Source organism: Seriola lalandi, unplaced genomic scaffold, assembly GCF_002814215.2.
Source record: "Seriola lalandi dorsalis isolate HSWRI2012SDOR001 ecotype SW California unplaced genomic scaffold, Sedor1 jcf7180002054568, whole genome shotgun sequence".
NCBI classification, from domain to species: Eukaryota; Metazoa; Chordata; class Actinopteri; order Carangiformes; family Carangidae; genus Seriola; species Seriola lalandi.
Window position 1 is genome coordinate 686,786 of NW_019525121.1, and position 21,397 is coordinate 708,182.

General features: G+C 40.1%; 3 protein-coding genes across 5 annotated transcripts in view; 1 reads left to right on the forward strand and 2 right to left on the reverse strand.

The window, feature by feature from the left end:
- Nucleotides 1-1,692: 1,692 nt before the first annotated feature.
- cunh3orf38 (chromosome unknown C3orf38 homolog) lies at nucleotides 1,693-4,329 on the reverse strand. The gene is made up of 4 exons (XM_023416640.2): nucleotides 4,139-4,329; nucleotides 3,629-3,804; nucleotides 2,890-3,134; nucleotides 1,693-2,463 (listed from the first exon to the last, which is right to left on the reverse strand). Exons 1-4 carry the CDS (start codon nucleotides 4,263-4,265, stop codon nucleotides 2,097-2,099), a joined length of 915 nt encoding a protein of 304 aa, XP_023272408.1. The 5' UTR covers nucleotides 4,266-4,329; the 3' UTR covers nucleotides 1,693-2,096.
- Nucleotides 4,330-5,215: 886 nt separating this feature from the next.
- Nucleotides 5,216-14,665, forward strand: LOC111662709 (uncharacterized). 3 transcript variants are annotated; one of them, XM_023416662.2, is made up of 12 exons: nucleotides 5,277-5,370; nucleotides 5,751-5,801; nucleotides 7,389-7,628; nucleotides 7,769-7,886; nucleotides 9,067-9,219; nucleotides 9,396-9,590; nucleotides 10,372-10,445; nucleotides 10,715-10,912; nucleotides 11,206-11,343; nucleotides 11,439-11,528; nucleotides 11,661-11,804; nucleotides 12,048-14,665. In XM_023416662.2, exons 3-12 carry the CDS (start codon nucleotides 7,389-7,391, stop codon nucleotides 12,174-12,176), a joined length of 1,479 nt encoding a protein of 492 aa, XP_023272430.1. In that variant the 5' UTR covers nucleotides 5,277-5,370; nucleotides 5,751-5,801; the 3' UTR covers nucleotides 12,177-14,665. The 3 variants fall into 3 exon arrangements, with proteins under 3 accessions (XP_087032859.1, XP_023272430.1, XP_087032858.1); XM_087176733.1 differs by lacking the exon at nucleotides 5,751-5,801 and having other exon boundaries at nucleotides 5,216-5,370; XM_087176732.1 differs by lacking the exon at nucleotides 5,277-5,370 and having other exon boundaries at nucleotides 5,413-5,801.
- Nucleotides 14,666-14,772: 107 nt separating this feature from the next.
- LOC111662721 (zinc finger protein 654) overlaps nucleotides 14,773-21,397 on the reverse strand; it is a 12,308-nt gene continuing 5,683 nt past the window's right edge. The window contains exons 8-12 of the mRNA XM_087176734.1: nucleotides 21,206-21,397; nucleotides 19,952-21,103; nucleotides 18,876-19,666; nucleotides 16,996-18,077; nucleotides 14,773-16,888 (exon numbers count right to left, since the gene is read on the reverse strand). The exon at nucleotides 21,206-21,397 is cut by the window's right edge and continues 55 nt beyond it. Coding sequence (XP_087032860.1) covers nucleotides 16,884-16,888; nucleotides 16,996-18,077; nucleotides 18,876-19,666; nucleotides 19,952-21,103; nucleotides 21,206-21,397 — 3,222 coding nt within the window. The 3' untranslated portion in view covers nucleotides 14,773-16,883. The remainder of the gene's footprint in view (nucleotides 16,889-16,995; nucleotides 18,078-18,875; nucleotides 19,667-19,951; nucleotides 21,104-21,205) is intronic.

The window sequence follows — 21,397 nt, forward strand, 5'->3', positions numbered from 1 at the left end:
CTGTAAAGCCATCAGATTGTCAGAGAGTGAAAAATGGTTGTAGCATGAAGCGTTTAATAAAGTAATCTTTGATAACTAATGAGGCTGTTTCTCAGAGCAAAACTAACATCCAATCAGTCACAATCAAAGTAAGAGGTGGAAAAAAATGGATTGATAATTAAAGCAGCAGTCTCCATGGTTCACCACCCATAAGCTATTTCAAAGAGCCGTGGATTTAAGTTTTAGCATGTTTCTTTATGAGAAACACACTTCCCTATTAGAAGAGGGGAAGAAAAAAGGAAAAAAAAAAAAAAACTCTTCGGAGTCAAAACCATCACCAGACGCCACTGCAGTGGTATTTTTTAACCCGTGCGTCAGCGCTGTACCCGTGGCCAAACCGCTTATTAAAACACAGAGAGGCCAAGTGCCATAAAGACAGAAGGCGAGCAGCTTGTTATTATTCTTTCTGAGAGGTGAACAGGCTGAGATCAATGGCTGCAGTGGTTTCCTCTCACCACAACTATGGCCCAGTAAAGCACAAAGGGCCATGCGGCTCCGACCCATACAGTCACAGATATTAACTATTCCAGGGGCCTTTGAAAGCGACTGCCAAGAATAATTTCCCACATGTAACATTTCCCACCAAAGCCACAGAGTCATACTGGCATATTCTCTGCCCCACCAGACCCTATGTGCCCCGAGTAGGATGACAGAGTAGAATCGATGGAAAACCAGAGCCATTTCATTAATAAGGAGTCCATTTGAAGCTTGTGGAATGTATTGTAAATGAATTATTTAGTTTTGTCGCTTTAATAGGGCCATATAGCATGTTGGTTAAAATGCTGTATTGTGCAGTTGAAATGTAGCTAAAAATACCAGCTAGTGAGGAAGGAAAAGCTGCTTTGGGGATAAATCTTGTATTTCCAAAACTAATGGAGTCAGTCAAGGCCTCTCAGTGGTTATTGCTCAGCTGTTTTACAGTATGCTGAGGTTCTGTGTTAATGATGAAGAGGCTAGATCCTCCCCTGACTCCTGAATCTTACCCTCATCACGCTGAGCTTTCTGAAAGTACAATAGATGAGGCTGGACCTCCTGTACTGCACCGAGGAGTGGAAACCTGCTGTTGTCTTCATTCCTACCAGCAAAAATGCAGACTCTGAAACGTTTAGAGCAGGGCTGGACCTATACATATGGTATGCATGTTATACGCCATTTTGGAGAGCAGAAAACTAAAAGAAATTGACAGTCACTCCAGATGTGATTGAGGTTTTCTTCTTGACCAAAGCTACTAAATATGTTCATTTTTATATGAGATGTCTGAAATTATTGGAGAGTGGTGTGGGAGGCTGTCAGTCCATAATAACACGTGTAATCTAACCTGTTTAAATGGCATGGAAATGATCAAATGTGTGGATATTAACGACTGGCACAAAATAGTAGCTTTTGCCCTTAAAAACAATCTATATCTATATGTATTCATACATTTTGAAGACCATTGAGAGAGCTACAAGGCTACTGTTTCCTGTGATGAGTACCTTCCTAATTCTGCCCTACTCCTACATTTCTGTATGTTCTGAAGATCAAAGAAATGTCATATAACTGTGGAACTGAGAAGATAAATATTGATATTAAATGTGTAACAATCATACACTGGCATAAAGCAATGCCTTAAAGAGCAGCTTCAATTTTAGATACATAGAGCACAACTGTACACAAGTGTTAATATAATCTTTATATTCTATATATTTACAAGAGCATGTCCGTATTTATATTTCATCTTGCAAAAGGCACAGACCACCAAAGCACAATATGTTTTGCATTAAGGTACAGTATAACTGAAGCAAAAAGTTTCCCCGACAAAAAGCGGCAGAGACTTGAGGAATCCTTTCCTCAAGATCCGTCATGTTTTTATGTTACATCACCAATATGCCTCCAAAGCAGATTTAGATGCAACAGTGTCCACCTACCTGTACAACCCGACCTGGCAGCTATACATATGTTAGGAGGGGTTTGTGCCAGTAAAGCTGCTAGCCCCAGTTTCTGAAAAAAATGTGTTGGGCAAGTTAGATGAGTGATGCATCAAGAGAGTAAAGAAATAGAGAAAAGAGAAAAGAGTGTCATCCACTGCAGAGAAGCTGCAGTTCACTGGAGTTATAAGTCAAGGCAGGCGCTGCCACCTCTGTCCCGGCCAGAGCATCCTGCCCTCTGATCTTAAGGTTGACAAATTTAATTTTCCAGCTGTTATTTTCCAGTGGGGAGCGGATGAGGCCAAATATTTGTTCAAAGACGCCTAGGCAGGCTGCATCTCTGTGGATGGTCCCAGCCACGGCCACCAGCACCAAACCATGGGGGGAGGCAAGGGTCCTGAGGCCATGGGGCTCCAGGTTGGGGCTGAGAAGGAGGCGTTCTTCCTTGGTCAAGGCTAGGAGACGAAGGCTGACCAGTTCAGCACCCAGGAACTCATCCATCTGTTCACTGCCAGCTCTGAGAAAGACAGATGCAGCTCAGTCAGCAGAGTTTGTTTTCCCTCAGTTAACTGTAGCTGTGTGTTGAATGTTTCTGTGATTCTGAGTTTTTATGTACATAAAAGTTTGTAGTTCTGCTGGAATGAAGTGAAAATTGAAAATGCTACAAATCCATACAATTAATATAGGAAATGATTAAGTTAAAAGCCAATGTTGAACATCTTTAACCTCAATACACTTTCCATGTTTCATTATTCAGCAGAGATCAAACACATTACTCCCTATAATACAATCCTTCAAGCCAATTCATAATAAACAAAAACTGAGCTAAACTCCATTTGATCTGGACAATGAAAAGCAAACACAATCAAATCAATATCAGTAGCCCCCATGTTGACGGTTAATTTAAATCATGTTCACATCCAACTGTTAATGATGTTCTTACTTGGAGAGGAGACGTAGCTTTGCATCTGACCAGAAGTGCTGTTGTCCCCAGTCCTGAGGCTGTTGCCCCAGTGAGGGGTTCTGACTGTTCAAGAGCTTGAAGAACCACTGGCAGAACTGTTGGCCAAGGGCCTGTGGGTCAAAGCCCATCTCAACCTTCAAGTCCGTGATATCAGATGGTGTTTCTGTGGGCCGTCTCTGTCTGGTCTCATCCGCCTCTCCTTGAAGGCCTTCATCAACCACGGCCTTAAATGAATGAGAAGTTATTGCTTGCATTTTCAGTTGAAAATCTGCTGAAGAATCTAACACCTAAAAGATTTTCAGCCAGTATGAGCTGGACGGTATCTCACATATAAAAAGATTGGAGCTGAGGGATCAGGGCATCCTCCACCTTGCTAGTAATGTTTGTGAATTATTTCAAAAGTACCGATGTCTGGTCCATGAGTATTGAGTCATTTAAATTCTCTGAAAACTAGTAATTTACCATGCAGACTACAATAACCTTTTGACAGCTGTATGTACTTTAGTTAAAAATGTTAAATGTTAAATGTTAAGTGTTAAAAATGAGTGATGAACTGTTAACACCTGATTTAAGAAATTATGGTTTTCATAGTATTCCAAGTGGCCTTCAAGTTATCTATCCTCTATTCTGCCTTAATACATGGTTGTACCATCCATCCATCCAAGGCTAAATGTCACCATCTGATCTATAGGTTTTCTCCATATATTCAACCCTGTACCTTCCCTGACGACCAAAGCTCCAGCGTCCTCTTCACCAGCTGATGTTTCTCGCTGTTGGGAGGCATCGCCACGCCCTCTTTGGCCAGGTACTTGAAAATGAGGTCACGCTGAACCTTCTTCCTTCTCAGGAGTTCCTCGGCATTTTTACTGAAGGACAGGATTGTTTCCATAGCCTCTGTATGAACAGATGAACGTCAGGCACGAGATTATTTTATGGTGTCATTATCTGAACATAATTTCCAGCAGGCAGAAATAAAACAGCAGCAGAAATCCCGGTTTTGGCATAAGCTCACGCTTGGTAAACGTGCAACATGTATTTTAGTACATGACTGAGATATTTTTGTGATTGGCTGAAGTCCTACAGAGACTTTTATGACCTTTATAGCTTCATTTTCTTAAAACTTAAACATTTAAGAGTTGGTCCAGGCACCTTTCTTCCTCTTACTACGGTCTATTTTGTTTTGGTATTTCAGAATTCTGTTGCTATCTGGTACAAATTAAAAACATACCTCTATTATTTTCCACCGCTATCATCTTATTCGTGACAGTGTCACTAAGTGACAATAAGTCACCTTTTGACATTAACTTCAGTATCTTCATACATCCAGCACGCTCTGTTTCTGACAGCCCTGGCATCTTTAGTACCACAAAACAAGAACTCAAGCTTCCCGTCGTCCATTCGTGTCCTGCTAGAAAATTGATCGTGCAGGAACAAGTATCAGTCAAAGAAGGTTCCGAGCAAAGCCGTTGTTGCTAGAGCGCTACAGTACAGCAAAGGACAAGGAGGGCCTTTGTTGCCTTTAAAACTGTAGGAAATATCGGTGTCTTAAATTCGAATACGCACGATCAACACTAACTACACATGTACAGCTCATTACATTTCTCTGTTCACGTGTTTAAGGCTCATCGTTTGTTTTCTAGATTTATCCACTCCCACCTCTTAAAAAAAATTCTAAAAGATTTCAAAAGTAAAGGAAAGACATATTTTATGTTCCCACACACCAATATCTTTCCAACAGTTTTTGTAGTATTGATCATGTCACATTTTCACTTATTTTTTTATACATTCAATATAACTGATAAGGTCAAATCTTAATTTGAAAACCAAACTCATTAAACCCATAAAATTCTGTAATCGTGTGTGGGATTACATGTGTATTACTGATAAATTCTTTGTAATAGAGCAAACTACAAATATTTTACAGCCATCTTTTAAACCAATTTATAATAATAAGTAATAATAATAATAATAATAATGATAACAAGAATGAGAAGAAAAGAACAACAATAATATAGATATAGAATAACTTTAATTAGTAGTTTTATTTTTTATTAATAGTTTAAGAGGCCAAATAATCATATGGAAGGTGGGAAGGCTCGGCTTCCCCCCTTGTGCCGAATAATAGATTTCTTCGCTAACTTCAGTCCGGTCATCTCCACGATCTATCTTATCAACTCACAGTGTAAACTAATAAAATCACATACTGTGTATGGAAATTATGTGTCCTGATCAGATGGCAAACATCACATTGAAAGATAAGTGCAACCTTGGCCTGTAAAAATACCAGCAGGGTTGGGGCTCAACTTTCTGACAAACGCTGGTGGCAGAGGTCCAAGGCTGACAGGGCACTGGGGCAGAGGATCCGGGGCAGATCCAGTCCGCGGAGGGGGCATACACAAGTGTGCTACATCTGTTGTGTCTTTTAGGATCAAGTGACATTATCTACTGATTCGATTTAAGGTAATTCCTTTATGGTCAGACGTTAATAATTTTTTTTTTTACTCGCAAGTTTTTATTAGAGTTTTAAAGGCAGAATAGAGTTTACACTGGCCATAATCTGCTTTCATATTAAAACATACGATTGTGGTTTGTTATGGTAATTTAAATTATGGGCCTTATGATTTACAGTCAACAGCGCTAGGCTTTTACGGTTACGAGGAGCACCTGAAGGCATCAAAAGACAAGATCGCTAGCTTAAGTAGCAGCGACAATGTAGCAGCTGTCTACTAGCCTGCGCAGTGATGGTGTCCTGGTAGTGCCGCTGGCTTATTCACCTGCAAGATAAGTGACCATCCAGCGGGAAGTACAGTTATTCATTAATTAATATGTTTTAATAATAGGACTATCTGGATTAGTCGTGCTACTTTATACTGCACTCCCGATTCAAGCAGGTGAGTCAGCCGTTGAGAGGCAACGTAACGTTATTGTTGTTTTGATGCAATAATATATTCACATTAGCAAACGCTGTTCCATCATTTAGCTTAGGTGGTGTACGGTGTACATGTTTAGCGTCAAATTGAAATTCATCATTGTTGTTACTTTTGTTGGTTAAATTGCTGTTCAATTATTGGCATATGTGGATCCATTCAGAACTCCGTTTAAAACTTGGGGAATTTAATATAGCCGTACTGTTGGTAAGCGTTCATACATTTTAAAATTGAGCTGTAGATTTCTTTTAAAATAACAAATGTCATTCTATAAATCGGTTTCATTACATCAGCTTTTAATTTCTTTATTTTATTTTATTTTATTTGAAAAAACTCCAGAGTTACACATGTCTTGCCATTTTTCATAAAAAGGAACAAGTTATTATTGACGTTATTCTTTAAATATAACCAACTTATAGGTCAATGTGGTAATGTATTTGGATGTAGAAAACGGCGCTAATCCAATTCCTTAGAAATTAGTAAAGTATATTACTTGGGCAGTTGCAATAACCATTTACAACTTAAACAAAAGAAACAAAATGGTTTAGTGATAAGGAAAAAACCTTGAACCTTGACTCACGTTTGCATACTGACCTCATTATGAGGAGCATTTGATGAGCCAAGACTAATATTGACTGGCTGTGTCAGAGTGAATGAGGAACTGCGTTATTGGTTAACTTCATACAAGCTCAGTTACCAACATTTATCACAGTTGAAATACATCACACTGGCCTACTTTCAACACAAGGAAATGTTGAGAAATGAGCAGGGAGGAAATTACGCCAACCATACATCAAGTCAGGCAAAAAGAGATCCTGAGCTCCTTATGCTCAATTCTCCAGATGACAAAAGTGGGCTGTAAGATTAGTGGTTTAAATCCCTCAACTGGCCTGGAGAATATCACTCTAAACAAAATATAGAGACATCAATGGCAATACAGAAAGCTGAGGACAAGATTGATGATTGTTTCAGCATATTTTATAGTGCGAAAGCATTTGGAGAACTGTCTCCTTCCTCAGGGAACACAAAGCAAAAGTGAACTGAACCCATGACCCCTAAATTTACATGCGGCCAGTTAATCTTAATCAGATAGACAGTCTCATCTTTATGAGTATGGGCAGAGAAAACAATTGCTCTTTCAGCCAGTGTGTAAGGAAAAAACAGAAATGTAGGCATCAGCATATTTAAAATAAATCTCAGATTTTCAACCTCAGATTTTACCATCAAATCTCTCCTGTAAATGTAGAAAATAAGAGATGTTTTTTTTTACGTGTGAGTATATACAAAACATATCTAACCTAGATGTATATATGCATGCATGAATATAAAACATAGACAGTGTGTTCATACACAGGTTCACACATACACTCTGAGAACAAAGCTACTGTAGTTTAAGGCTTCATTCTGGCGGAAAGAGGAATACTACGGATGAACTATTTTTGCATTAATTAATCAGAGTCAAAACAGATCATTACTGAAACCCATGGAGTTCAGCCAATTTTCTCTGGACAGCTAGAGCTTAAAACTCCCATTTTACCATTATTGCTGCAGATGGGGGAGTTTGAGAGCAGTGCTCTGGGCCGGGTAACGGTGTACTCCATCCAGGGGTGCCCACACTGTGTGCAGGCTAAGGCCACCCTCGGGCGATTGGAAATACCAGTATGTGACGTGGACGTGGGTAAGCATCCAGAGCTGAGAGCCAGAGTGAAGGAGCTGACAGGACGCAGCACAGTCCCTCAGATCTTCTTTAACAACGTTCATGTCGGGGGCAATGATGACCTGCAGAAACTGGTGAGGAGGAGGAGAAACCCCCAGTGAACTTAGTGCAATGTATATTTTTCAACAGTGTCAAAAAATATTAGTTATACCTACTATTATTCAAAAGCGTGTTTAAACCTCTATGTACGTGTTGCTCCTTTTCACTTCATCAGGCTCCTGAGGAGCTTCGAAGATTGGTGAGTCTGGTCAAGGAGCAGCCTCTTCCAGCAGACGCTCCACCGCTACCAGAGGAGAACCGGTCAGAGGATACAGCTGGGGAGGCCGATGGAGGTGAGGGATTCATTACTCAGACTATTTGCTTTTTCTAGATTACTTCATTGCCTTCACATGTGGGAACAGCCAATTTTATCACTGCTGAGAACTTTGTCTATAACGCACAGTTCATGTTGTGTTTAACGATTTTACACTTTTTTTCCATTGTTGGGGTGATTAATTGTGCAATGTTAGTTAGTAAATCAGTTTCAGACCGCTTTGGTCTGCTCTGGAGTGGGTGTTGCCTGTAGTCAAATGGTGAAATGGCGTGAGGAGAAAACTGTTTCTTCCGGCTTTAAACAGTAAGACTGAACCAGAGTTGTGAGGCCTGGTTTTGCATAGTCATCTCTTTCAAGAAGCAAGCCAAGAGCTATGAGTGGTTATGAAATAGTGCTGGCATATATGGACATGTTTGGGTAGCAGCAGGTTTGTGTGTGCATGTGTGTGTGTGTTTGTTTTATCTCATCTCCTGTCACTAAAGCCAGCACAGGCAGTTGATATAGGGAACTTGATACTCTGGAGGAGCCCAGCAGCACCAGGCTGTCTCACGGTACCTCATTATATGTGATTATTAAGCTCCCGACAGTGTAAACAGAGTCTGTCCACTGGGGCACATACACAGCTGTTTGTGAGGAAATATTTAAATTCAGTGTTAGCTTTGATGTAGTATTGGCAACATCATCATAAATATTATGAAGGACAAGATCAAATAGTCAGGCGATTCAATGTGCTGCAGTTGTGAAGTGGCCGCACCAACCTGTACTTTCAGCTCCTGCTGCCACAGCAACAGTAACAGTGAGAGTTAGTAGTAGAGCAGCAGCCATGTTTTGGTGGTGACGTGCCTACATATAGTGAATGTATAATGTCATATAGATATTGTTAGTTTAAAGCTTTATTTGCTTGTGTCCCCTTGATAATCTTTCACAGTTCAGCCTTACATTAATGCATACAGTGAAAGTTGTCACCTAATTATGTTAAATTGTGCTCATAAGGGATTATTTCTCAGGAAGAAAAATGTAAAGCAGCTGTGTTGGGAGAAAAAAAAACTATGATCTGACCCAATTCAGGCGATCCCTTTACCTTTATCCTGATGGTCTGGACTATATAGTTGCACATATTCTTTCATTCATGTGGGTGTGAACATGTGTGTTTCTGTTTGTTTGTACATGTGCGACTTGGCATATTCCTTCCCTCAAAGAGTTTAAGTGTGAGAGAGATGAGTTGGCCGACCTGGTAGATGACCTCAAACATGGCAGCGTGATTGGCAATCAAAGGAAGGGGCTGACTTTATACAAAAAGAGCTTCTCAGGCGATCAGCTGGTTGACTGGCTGCAGAAAGAAAAGGGCATGGGTAAGTAAGGCTGTAGACCTGCAGTAAAACAGGCTTTCTCTGTTGTGGTAGTTTGATTGTCTTCGTTATGAGAACAAACTAGAAACTCATTAAACTATCCCAAAGTGTCCTGATTCATACAAAGTACAGTCAAATCCAGAGCTGTACACCACTGACTGTGGCCATGTGTGTGCTAGCCAGGGCTGAGGCCTGTAACACTGGCCAGGCGTTGTTGCAGAAGAAGTACATGGTCAGTGTGCGTGACTGTGGGCGGCAGGATGGCTGTTTTGGAGAAGGGAAAGACACCATGGACACACTGTTCAGGCTGCTGGAGGATGACCCTCATTCAGCCCTCAACACAGGACAGACTGCATCCTGCAGTCCTATACAGGGTAGGTCAGGACTGGACCAGGCTTTGGGCATACACACATCGCCTTCCAGGTTCACTCTGAGCAGTGTCCTTCAAGACTCTTTAACACCTGTCCCTTGTTCTTGGCTGCTGGCTTTTGGGTTCGCTTGGGTTTGTGTATTATTTCAGAGAAGTTAATGGTGGTAAGAGTTGAAGTAGGGGGTTAATGAGATATATAATCAGTCGTGTTTTGAAAATAAGTAAATAAAAATGATCAAATTAAAATTTTTTTTACACATAGTATCTGTTCAAAATATCATCTCGTTTCAGCTTAGCTTTGTGAGTGTTCAGAAATATGAAAATATATATAATTCAAGCCCTATTTCAAAATCTTATTCTGCTTTGCTGTGGGTTTGGTGTCATCTTTTGACATATTACTGCTTATTAGCTTTTAATTTATTCTTAAAGTGTTTTCTTCTGCTGTGGTAATGGGTGGCTTCTGTATTGTTGTATTTGTAACTGACCTTGCTCCCCTCCAGAGGCTAACTGACGAGCTAATTTGTGTATAATCACTGCTTTTCAAAAGTGTGTTTGTGTTTTTATGCTTGGCTTGAATTTATCCGCAATGCTCTTTTTTTTCTCACAGGTAATGTTTCCTAATAATGATCTTGTTTGTGCTATTTCAAGGTTAGCCTGATCCTTGTTGCAGTCCGTAAATGTCCTTCCCATTCAAACAGCGCTTTGATTTGTCTCAGCATCAAAAGCTGGTGAGTATATGAAACATTAACCGTCTCTCTCTCTCTCTCTCTCTTTCCCTCTCACAGCGGCTGAGCTCTCTTTGCTTTTACGAGAGATGATTCTGAAATTGTTCTCTGAGCATCTCTCTGCTGATGGCAAGGTAATGTCGTCGTTGACTACGGAGGGCTTCTGACTCACTGAGTGATTTTCAAATGTACACGCGTCTGTTTTGGAAATGCATCTGTGGCATGCAGTATGCACTGTTGCAGCGGGCAGGTTCCTCTGAAGTTTCATGTGCATCGACAAAATGGCTGCACACGCAGACTGACCTCGTGCGTTTTTCACCTTGTGGCCTTTTATGACATTGACATGACTTTACATGTTTTTGCATTGTAAATTGACTGTGTGGTTGTGTTCTTGCTCTCACAGTCTGTGGACTACAAAGGCATGTCATTGAACCCTGCGTTTGAGCGTTACTGTGAACTAGCCATTCAGCTGCAGAGGTTGGAGCTCCTTTCACTGAGCCGGGAGGAGAAGCTGGCCTTCTTCATCAACATCTACAATGCCCTGGTCATCCACGGGTACCTACGTATGGGGCCCCCCACCAACATGTGGCAAAGATACAGAGTAGGATCACATAGCCCTCACATATGTGGAAATTATTGTGGCGCAAAAAGCATTTAAAGAAATCAATAAGGCTCAGCTGATATCTACACTGAAGTTAAAGATATTCATTTTTTTGTACTGATTTTCTCTAATTTCAGCATATATTATTTTACATGCAGATAAATATAAAGATAAAACGTATGCATACTAAACAGCATGGAGGTCACTTTATCTAAAGTTTTGTTGTATTTTTTTTTATCCTGTGGGCAGAAGTGCAACACATTAAAGAGCTTTGTTTCCGTCCCATTTTGTAGTTCTTCAACTATGTGAGCTACCTGATTGGAGGAGAAGTGTTCACATTACAGGACATAGAGAACGGTGTTCTGAGAGGGAACAGAAAAGGTGTCGCACAACTTCGAAGGCCTTTCTCCAAAACAGACCCACGGCTCAGAGTATTCAGACATTCTGCTCAATCACACCTGAACATTTCACTCTGTAACAATATCATCTAGAGTAATTAAATGTCACTTCTATTGTTGTCCACCAGGTGGCTCTCCCAGACGCAGAGCCCCTCATTCACTTTGCCTTGAACTGTGGTGCAAAGGGCTGCCCACCTATTAAAACATACACTCCACAGGTGAGTGGATTTCAGTCCCACCAGTCTTTTTTATTGTATAATTAGTAATGGGAATACACTGGGCAGTGGCCCATACTCATTGTACAAGCTTGAATGGTCTGAACTCAAGTGTGATCTACTCAAACCTATCAGGACATAGACAGCCAGCTCCGCACAGCAGCTGAAGCCTTCCTGGAGAACGACGACGGCTGTGTGGTGGATTCTGGGAAAAGAGAAGTGCGTCTCAGTCAGATATTCAAGTGGTACAAGGCTGACTTTGGAGGCACTGATGAGAAAGTAGGTTTAAAACCAAATCAACATTTGAAGTCTCTTATTGTCTGTATTGTTTGAATACAACAGCATTTTAACTCTCCTAAGTTGTATTTAATTATCAGCTCTTGTGTCTACCATTAATACTGGCGGGTATAACTACAGTGCAAATTACAGTTACCATTCAAAGCACTGCAAGAAACATACTGATATTTTCAACCTTCAACCCAACTGTTTATCTCACTCTGTTTTATCTTCCCTCTGTCGTAGCTACTGAAGTGGGTGCTGGAGCACATGAGTGACTCGCCGAAGAAGACCAGCCTGAAGGACATCCTTTCTGCCGGAAAGACCAAAGTCTGCTTCCTCCCGTACGACTGGAGCTCCAACAGCAGCCACTGAGCATGAACACACAAATACTTACACACCCAGCTATACACTATGTCTCTTTTTATCTGTCCACTTTCTCCCGAGCTGCATCTACTTAAAAACCAGAAGGACGGTGATGGCGTGTTCGCTAAATGCAGTCCACTGGTCCCCAACCTCATGCAAATGTTTTTTATTCAAAACAGACTATAAATCCAAGCGTTGAAAGGGACGTGTTTGTTGCACTGTACCATTAAATCCGACTTCCCTTTTAGGCTTATTCTAACTGTAAGGTCTTATCATAAGCCCCCGTACCCCAAATATATGAGTTGTACATTCAAGTTTTATTACTTTCAAGTAATTACAACAGAGAGCCTATTTTAGAAAACAGGTTGCACACAGAAGTTTTGTACTGCAGCAGCATATTTAATAAGATAAAACACACATAAAGCGTGCTATTGACTTTGCTTTTCAATATTTACTATGTTAAATATCAAACCCTAAAAAACAACAGACATATCATAAATTATTTTAGAGTAAATTATAGAGAATGCTAAACAACCATATATTATAATAATAATAACTTCAATCATAAATATGGTTTGCGTGCTTTCCAGTCCTAGTCCTTAGATAACAAGTCAGCAACTCAGGACTCAGATGATCATGATTTTGTCAGTTCAACACTCTTTATTTGGGCTACTTAAGCGGAGCATTTGATAACTTTGCTGATCCAAACACACTGCCTTGACAAGCCATATCGAAACCTTTTGAACTTACAAACCCACTCACTCGTGTGCAGTAAACTGCAGATGCTGCACAGAGCTGGTCCATCACTCCAGCACTGTTGAGGTAGCAGTGGCTAAGAGGGAGACTCTATCCTCTGAAATCCCCATCTTTGTGGACTGTGTCCTTTGTACGACCCAGCCCTCGAATTAACAGCTACTTTGTCCTTGATTAAGAAACATAGACAGATGCAGTGCTCAGACTTTTGCATATCTTGATCAGGTTTTATGCCTAATCCCTAATTGTATTTTCTTTCTCCCGCTTCTCATGTGAACCCACAACATTGTCCACCCCTCCTTTTGATCCAGGTCTTCCATTTGAACTTGCAAAAGTGCTACTATTGTGTTTTTAGCACATTTAATTAAAATAATAATAATAATATTGTGAATTATGAAAACATTTATCAAAACTACACCCATGTGGGATGCACTCTGACACTTTGCATGTTTATCTCCAACTCTGAATGCTGTTGAGACATATTTGTACTTTTTCCACAAAGATAAATCATTGTTGATCTATATGAGAATAATGTGCCGTGTTTATTCGGCTAATTTATTCCAGCATGTCTGCAGAAACTGAAAAATATTCTCAGTCTCGAAAAATACCTTTCATTGCCCAAATCAGTAGTCATGAATACAGATACATGTAGCAGTTTGTCTTAATTCATTTTAGTTTCAACCTGAACAGGCCCACAAAAGTGTGCAGTACTCTTTCCAATTTTTTAACAAAAAAATTTACTTAAAACGTAGTTTTCCCTTTTACCTGGCCTTAAACGTTTGTAAGATTCATTTTTAACATGACGCATCATGATGCCTTTTCCATTGTGATTTCCCACATATTCCGTTAGTATAACTGTACAGTAATAAGGAAGAATGGGACTTGGAAAAACTTCTATCAAGGGGGCTTTCCGTTTCCATAATTTAGGACTTTCTTATCTCAGGTCAAAAGAAACTGCAAGTGGAAACAATATTCAAGTTGTTTGATATGTTGTTAATGCTCTTTCCAGTCATTCTGTGTAGTCTACATCAGTTATTCTTTAAAATCCTGCACCATTACCATCCAGTTTAGGTTCTTTGTCTTTAAGCTACATACAGCACCAAAGCAAATGGTTAAATTAGCATGTGGTAAAACTGGAATGAATTTGCTGCATGTGATATTGGGAAAAGCCTTCCACCTTGAACTGACCTGTAGCAGGCCTGCCTCTCTGCCATTGCTTGTTTTTTCGAGCCTGTAAGCTCAGCCATAAGTTGCCATAATAGTTGGACTTTGACACTTAACCCCCCACGTTACCCCCAATTAAATAAATAGTGTCATTAAGACACTAACGTCAGAATGCAACAGCGCAAATCCAAATTTGTTAAAGCCAGACTGTCAGCTAAAATGGGCAGTAGATTTTAAACAAGTCTTAACAATAGACTGCACTTTTTCTTGGAATACATGCCTTCAGTGACAATGCACCCTTGGCTTTAATACACATAACTCTATTACTGAGTGACTTAGATTAAAATAAAAAGGGAAAACACTTTGTGGACTTTAAGTGAATGGAGGGGTTGTAATTACGTGATCCCTGTATTTTTTCAAAATGACCTTGTGTATCAGGAAAATGTGATGCAAAAACTTTTTTAAACAAGCAATTCAAATGTAATCGTTCTATTTTCCTCTTTCCTGGGGGCTAATGAAGCAATATGTTTCTGTACAGTAAATATGCAATGCTCTACTACAATAAAGTATATATTGAGTCAGTCTGCTTTCTTTTACTGTATCATCTCACTGCACCTAAGAACAGTAAAACTGTACATGAATAATGTGGAACGAAAACTGTAACATAACTATCATCATGGCAACAAACTTTTAGATTCATCATTTGTTTATTCAAACAAATTTAATCACCTTTTCTTTAAGAAAAATAGATGAGGAATCATTACCTTTACAAATCCAATCTATTAACATTTTTACATATAAATAGCAAGTTTAAGTGCACAGTCCCATAAAAACATTACATTAAAAAGTTATCAAACAGATCAACCATCTCAAAAGTATATACATAACAAAGGACCAATGTAAAATATACTACATAATGAAATACATGATCATTGAGTTAAACTGAGTAACAATGTCAAACTGAAATTCAAAGCTGTTTTACTGATCTTTAATGTTTCTGTTTACCTACAGTCTAACACTGATCCAGTCTTGGCACTAATAAAATTGTGAATAATTCATATGCTGTACAAGAATTAGTGTGACAGTATGAAGGCAGATTTACATGGTTTTGGAGATTTTGGTCATGGCTTCAATGAGTCAAGTGATTCATGTTGTCATACCATGACCAGAGGACTAGTTAACAAAGGCAAAACCCAATTCTGCCTTACTACTGAAAACAACAGCCCACACACATTAAGCTGAGAACACTTCCTCCTTACAGTTTTAAAAGTGTCTGTATGTGACAAGGATTTTAAGGATTTACTCAGAATTGAAATCAATTTTAACGGTTCAGAGACATGGAAAGAGGACAACCATCACATATCCACTGTTACTGTCATGTCTAATAAACCTGTTTTATACATCCTGTCTACAAAGACCAAAGCTCAGAGTGGCGCATGGTTCATTTGGAAGACTATACATTCTGAACAGAGGGAACAACACGCACTGAGCTCAACTTTCTATCAATTATTAGGATTTTTCACAATAGTTTATACAGTTTAAAACACTGGTTATGTTGTACTGCATGGAGAGTCCATACTAAGGACATCACTTTAAAATCATAAGTTGAAGCCATGAATGTGGCCTTGTTTATGGCATCATTTTCAACACCACAGCCTTGAGTCTCAAATCACCAGAGAAAAACATTGGTTTGGTGGCCACACCTTATCTTCTAAAATCTTTGCAAAAAAATAAACAAAATGAATTGATCTAAAAAGGGTCGGTGAAGAAGAAACCCAGATTAAGTTCAAATTAAAAAACGTGAATCTTTCAGGCTCACTTTATCTGAATGTTAAAGGCTTCAGTATATTTGACATCTGCCTTATAGTATTAATAGGTTAAACTGGAAGATGAAGGATATGGCATTTAGAGTAATCGTTATAGCTATACCAAGTTCTAAATGGGATGCAGTTTGCCAGAAACATTAAGGGGGATTTTTCCATTGCTGTTTACGGCCCTGACTGACAAAAACATATGACTTGGAGTGTGGCGCAAACCACACTGACTAAAGCATTTTGCATCTTATGTGTTGCGTGACTGACAACAAGATTTGTGGGTGAGTGTTTATCAAGCTATGTAGTAGTACCTTATAAGGCAAAAGCATTTCAGTTATCCACACATCCAGCTTCGCCTCCTCCTACCTATTTGGGAAAAATGAATGACTGAATTACATTTGTCAGAACTTGCCAAGGAATAAGCTTGAAAGTCAGGTTGAAACTGTGTATAGTTACTTCAGTGACAAAGTTTTAGAAATGCAAATACAGAAAAGGAATACTGTGATTTGTGTGAAGTTATTTTATGGTTTATGGTTCATGTGGAGGTTGTCCTGGGCCATAGTTGGTTTCTCAGTTCCCAGACATTGTTCTGAATTACTTTTAGATATACCGAGAAAACTAAATTTGTTTTTTTTTTTATAACCAATTTTGTTTAAAAAGGTGAATAAATATTGACCTATCATAGATTATGAGAATTAATAGATTTATCACCTTTTTTGCTTATTTGACAAAGTGCATACTGAAGATGTTTTGAAGAAATTAGTTAAAAACTAATTTTAGCTGTCAACGTTATTGCTTGAGAAGTTTTATCAATCAATAAAATCCTTCCATTTACCATTTTGGCACATTTCCTGTCTTTGTTGACAAACTGGTATCCAAGAATTAAATAGGTACTGTATCTGAGTATTGAGAAAAGGTTCCAGTGTTCATTTATCTTCAAGGCTTACCCTGAGCCAGGTGACCTACAGCTCCTCTTCACGCACTACTAACCTAGAAATGAAAAAACAGAACAAAAACGATTAAACAGTGATCCAAAGGGGTTGGACATGTTCATATTTATGAACTGTATTGAAAATCAGTGAATTAAGTGTATTTACTTTCATCATCTGAATCAAAGCCAAAGAGTGCAGAGCAGGTGTTAAGGGCTTGGTGTTTCTGCAATTCTTCTAAGCTGCTGAAGGATGACAGACATTTGTCGCAGCGATGTCTGATCTTCTGCTCAGGGGCCACGTCTTCCACCCGCTGCTCCTGCTCTGGGACGGGCTCCTTCTTTTTCTTATTGCTCCAGTAAACGTTTTTCCTCGCAGCAGCCTCATCAGTGGACCTCCTCTTGCGCATTGAGAGCAGGGATTCATCCAGGTACGTGGAGGGTGGTGGCCGGATGAAGGGGGCTTTGACAAAAGTGGCGTAGGCGGGATCTTCGGGTTTGAAGGTTTTGTGCTCAGTGATGTGCGGCTCTCCCAGTTTCTGTTGGACTCCCTCGGACAAAGTGGACAAATCCTCAAGGTCTCGGACATTTAAAGGGTCCCACTCGACTGGCGTTCTTTTTCTACACTTCTTACTTGGAGTGTTTCCAGCAGCACCAGTATGGGAAGTGGAGATTGATCCATCGGATGCGTTTGTTGCCACATCCTCATATCCATTGATGTCGGGTTTGCTGTCATCTGTGGGCTCACATTTGACAGTGTCCTCTGAATAATTATCTGATCTGGACAGATCATCACCACTGTTTGCAACATTTATTTCACAATCCTCCTCCTCAGTTTTAATTTCCTCGAGACACTCAAAATTAGTGGCCTCAACATGATCAGGGGTGGGACTCTCGCTCTGCCCCTTCTTATTCTGCAGCCATAATTCCTCGACCTTCACTCTCTGCTTCCACGGCGCTTCAGCGTTTTGCTTTTTCTGTCTGCTGGGTCCCAATTCTAACTCCTCTCTTTGAGGCGCTGGGATGTAGTGTCTCCATTCGTGGTCATAGAGGCCCTGAAGGCTTGAGAAGAGCTTCTCACAGTCTGTGAAGGGACACTGGGGTCTGAAGGGCTGGTGGGTGCCGACATGGTCCTTCAATTCCTGGTGCGTCAAGAAACGCTGGTTACACTCCAGATGGTAGCAGAAGTGCTGGAGAGGAGTATCGTGGAGCTTCATGTGATCCTTATATTGCTGGAGGAACTGCATCTGCCTGTTGGTGGAAAGGACAGTCAGCACAGTAAGTTCACCTAAAAAACACAATTTGCATTAATTAACATTTAGCAGCAAATTGAATAATCCAAATAACTTGTGCTGAAAGTATACAAGAATGCTGAAATTTAAAGACATTTCTTGTATATTTGGCATAAAATGAGGAATTTTGCACAGTAACAGATTTTTACAGAAGTCAGCATATCAAATGGTAAACACTGTATTGAGTATGAACTACTAACTCTTATCATTACCACTTTAGTTAGCAGGTAAAGCCCCCCCCCCCCAATAAATCGGTTGTGTATCTTAATATGCATTACTTGACTTTTCCATTGAATTCACAAAACAAACATGAGTTGGTCTGGAATCCAAAAGATAACCAAAATTTGTATTTAAGCTAGAAAGGTGCTGCTTTAATCTCAACTGGTGTGTCATCATTCTCCATGTTGTACATCAGCTGTCCCACATTCATTTGCTGGAAAGGTAGGAGTTGCTAACTGACTCATAATTTAATCAATTTCGTGATTTAGGTAGCTGATATAGAACTGGGAATCTCTATTAATGGCCTGTTATACTGGAATTTAATACTCTGGATGTAATGTAGAGGCCATCTAATCTCCCATCTTTTCACTGCACCCTTTACACAGATTTTTTTAAATAACAGTTTTTTCAATTCAGGTTCAGTTTTTTTTTTTTTTTTAAATCACAGGGCATATGTCATTAACTCAGTTATGTGAAAATGGCCAAGTTTAAGTCTAGGTAAGTTAGTCTGTGATGACTGATATACTGTACATCTTACCTGAGACAGAGGGAACACTTGTGCTTGGCCCAAATGAAAGTCTTCTCCAGTACTTTCTCATCATTAATATGGCATTTGATCGCATGCTTTGTTAGTGTGGTGCTGATCCTCAAGAATACTCTATCACAGGACTCTGAAGGGCACAAGTGATACGTGATGTCCACACCATAGCCATTTTCTCCTACCGGGTTCTCCTTCCCCTCTCCATCCCCCTCCTTCTCCATCACAGATGGATCTTTTACAATCACCAGGCCATCTTTAATGACTACCTGCTCATCCTTGAAATCTACCTGCTTAAAAATATTTGCATTAGGGTTCTTGCACTTTTTGTGTAGCACGGATGTCTTTTTGATGAGGGTGCGGAGGTTTCTGATGATTCGATCCTCCCTCTTGAGGCTGGAAACTCTAGTTTTACCTCCTGGTTTCTGTCCTGGAATTTCCTCATCAGAAATGGAAGTAAGATTCTCATCCTGAGGCTCGTTCTGATCTTCCACATTATCTGCTATTCCATTAGCAGCTGGGGTGTCCTTGGTGCATGGCTCCTTATCTGGAGGTTTTTGCTTGCACATTTCATCAATGTGGTCCAGAACATGCTTTTTGGCAAAAGGAAGCTGTTTAAAGCGTTTTTCACAGAGTATACATCTTAGTTTGCTACTCTTAAGGTGTGAGAGAGCGTGCCTCATAACATTCAAGCCTTTATAGTCTTTGCGACAGAAGTTGCAGTGGTACGTCAAATGGGCATACTGTTGAGTACGGAGCACTCTGTCCCTCCATGTTCTCTTGGCTTTCACCTGAAGAAAAGACAACAAACCACTGAAATCAATGCTATGAATTAAACAGAAAAAATGTCAAATAAAATATCAAACAAAAGGCACTAGAACCACTTGTTTGTTGTTCTCTGTTTCCCTTAATGATTTAATGTTTTAGTATTCTTTTGTAACACTTTCAAATACTGAACTCACAAGTGTGTGTAAACACATCATGGTTTCTTGAAAAACAAAATGCTACTAATCCAATTGTTACATAAACCTACATTATCAAATTCCTGGGAGGGTAATTACAGACAAATAACTGACCTCAGTATTTGAGACTTCTGTTTCCACTGTAGGCTGGGGCTCCTGTTCTTCATCACCATTAAGCTCATCTGGTGCTGAGGATTCTTGAGTTTGCAGTTTCTCACCATCAGGCTTTTTGGAATTAAGTGAGTAACTGTGCAACAGTTCTATTGGACAATCCAGTAACTCCAATGGAGGTCCATCAAGCTCAGGATCAGCTTCAGCAGCAAGAACAGCAGCTTGAGGCTCACTGGGAGAACCTTCACTAAGCTTGGAACGAAGCTGAGTTTGTTCACTGAGCCCACTAAGGCAGACCAAGTCAGTATGTCCAATTTCTGTCTCAAGGTCATTCATCTGGTCTATTTGATTCTCTTCATGTTGACTCTTCTGTTCAAGTTCATTCTCCAGACGAGGCATATCCTGCTCTTTGTCTTCTGTATCAGTTTTCTGCTCAAAACCAGATTCGTCCTGAGTCAGGAATATTTCATTATCAGGGTAAGACAGTTCAAATTTAAATAAAGGCTTCCTTCCTCGTTTTTTCCCTTTAACTTTGACCTTCTTCTCTTTAACTGTCTGTACCTGCTCCGGCCTTGGAAGACCCTGCAACCATCTTTTCTTCCGTCCTTTTCTTTTCAAAATTTGGCTCTTCACACATCTAGACAAGTACTCTCTCTTGCGGTTTAGTGGGAGCTTTGCAGTAGCTGAATTTTCCAAGTTAGTGTGATTGCGTCTTAGTGAATACACAGGCTTATTACCCATAGAGGTGGATTTGAGATTGTATCTGATCTCTGGATCATCACCATGGTCTGCCTCATCGTCAGATGCAGAGTGTTTTCTCCTTCGTAACCTTCTCCTCCATTTCCTCCTCTTTAAGGGAGCATTATTTGATGGTGAAACACACTTTCCTGCCTCTCCATCTTTAATCTGCTGTTCTGGAAGGTCTTGGTTCACAAATGTAGCTTCAGTGCACTGGCATAAATTTAAACCTTGAGTGCAGGAGTCATTTAAACAATTATTTGTTAAAAGCTCTTCACTGTATTCCTTTTCTTCTTCCTTCATCTCATTTAGAACAGCAGCCTTCATGACCTTGTCACTTATCAACTCCAAGCAATGGGTCTTAAGGGTCAGGAAGTTCCAAAACTCAGGATCAAAGCACAGGCGCTCTTTCAGCATCTGGAAAACAAAGATGTGTAAATGTTAAGCACAAATCATAACGCTAATATATCCAATATATCAAAGGATGCTGAACATCTTCCCCTTTTCACCCTCTCCAACCTGCAGAATATGGAAGCGAACATTGGTCCGGACGGGGCTGTTGTGGGGATGCTGCTCCTGGTCAGGATGCATGTACAGCAGGCAGACGGTTCGATAAGCCTCCAGGCTGCGTTCCTGGCAGAAGACCAGCAGGGCACACGCTCGACAGATCTCCAGGTCATGAGGCAGCAGGAAGGCGATGGTCTTGCAGAC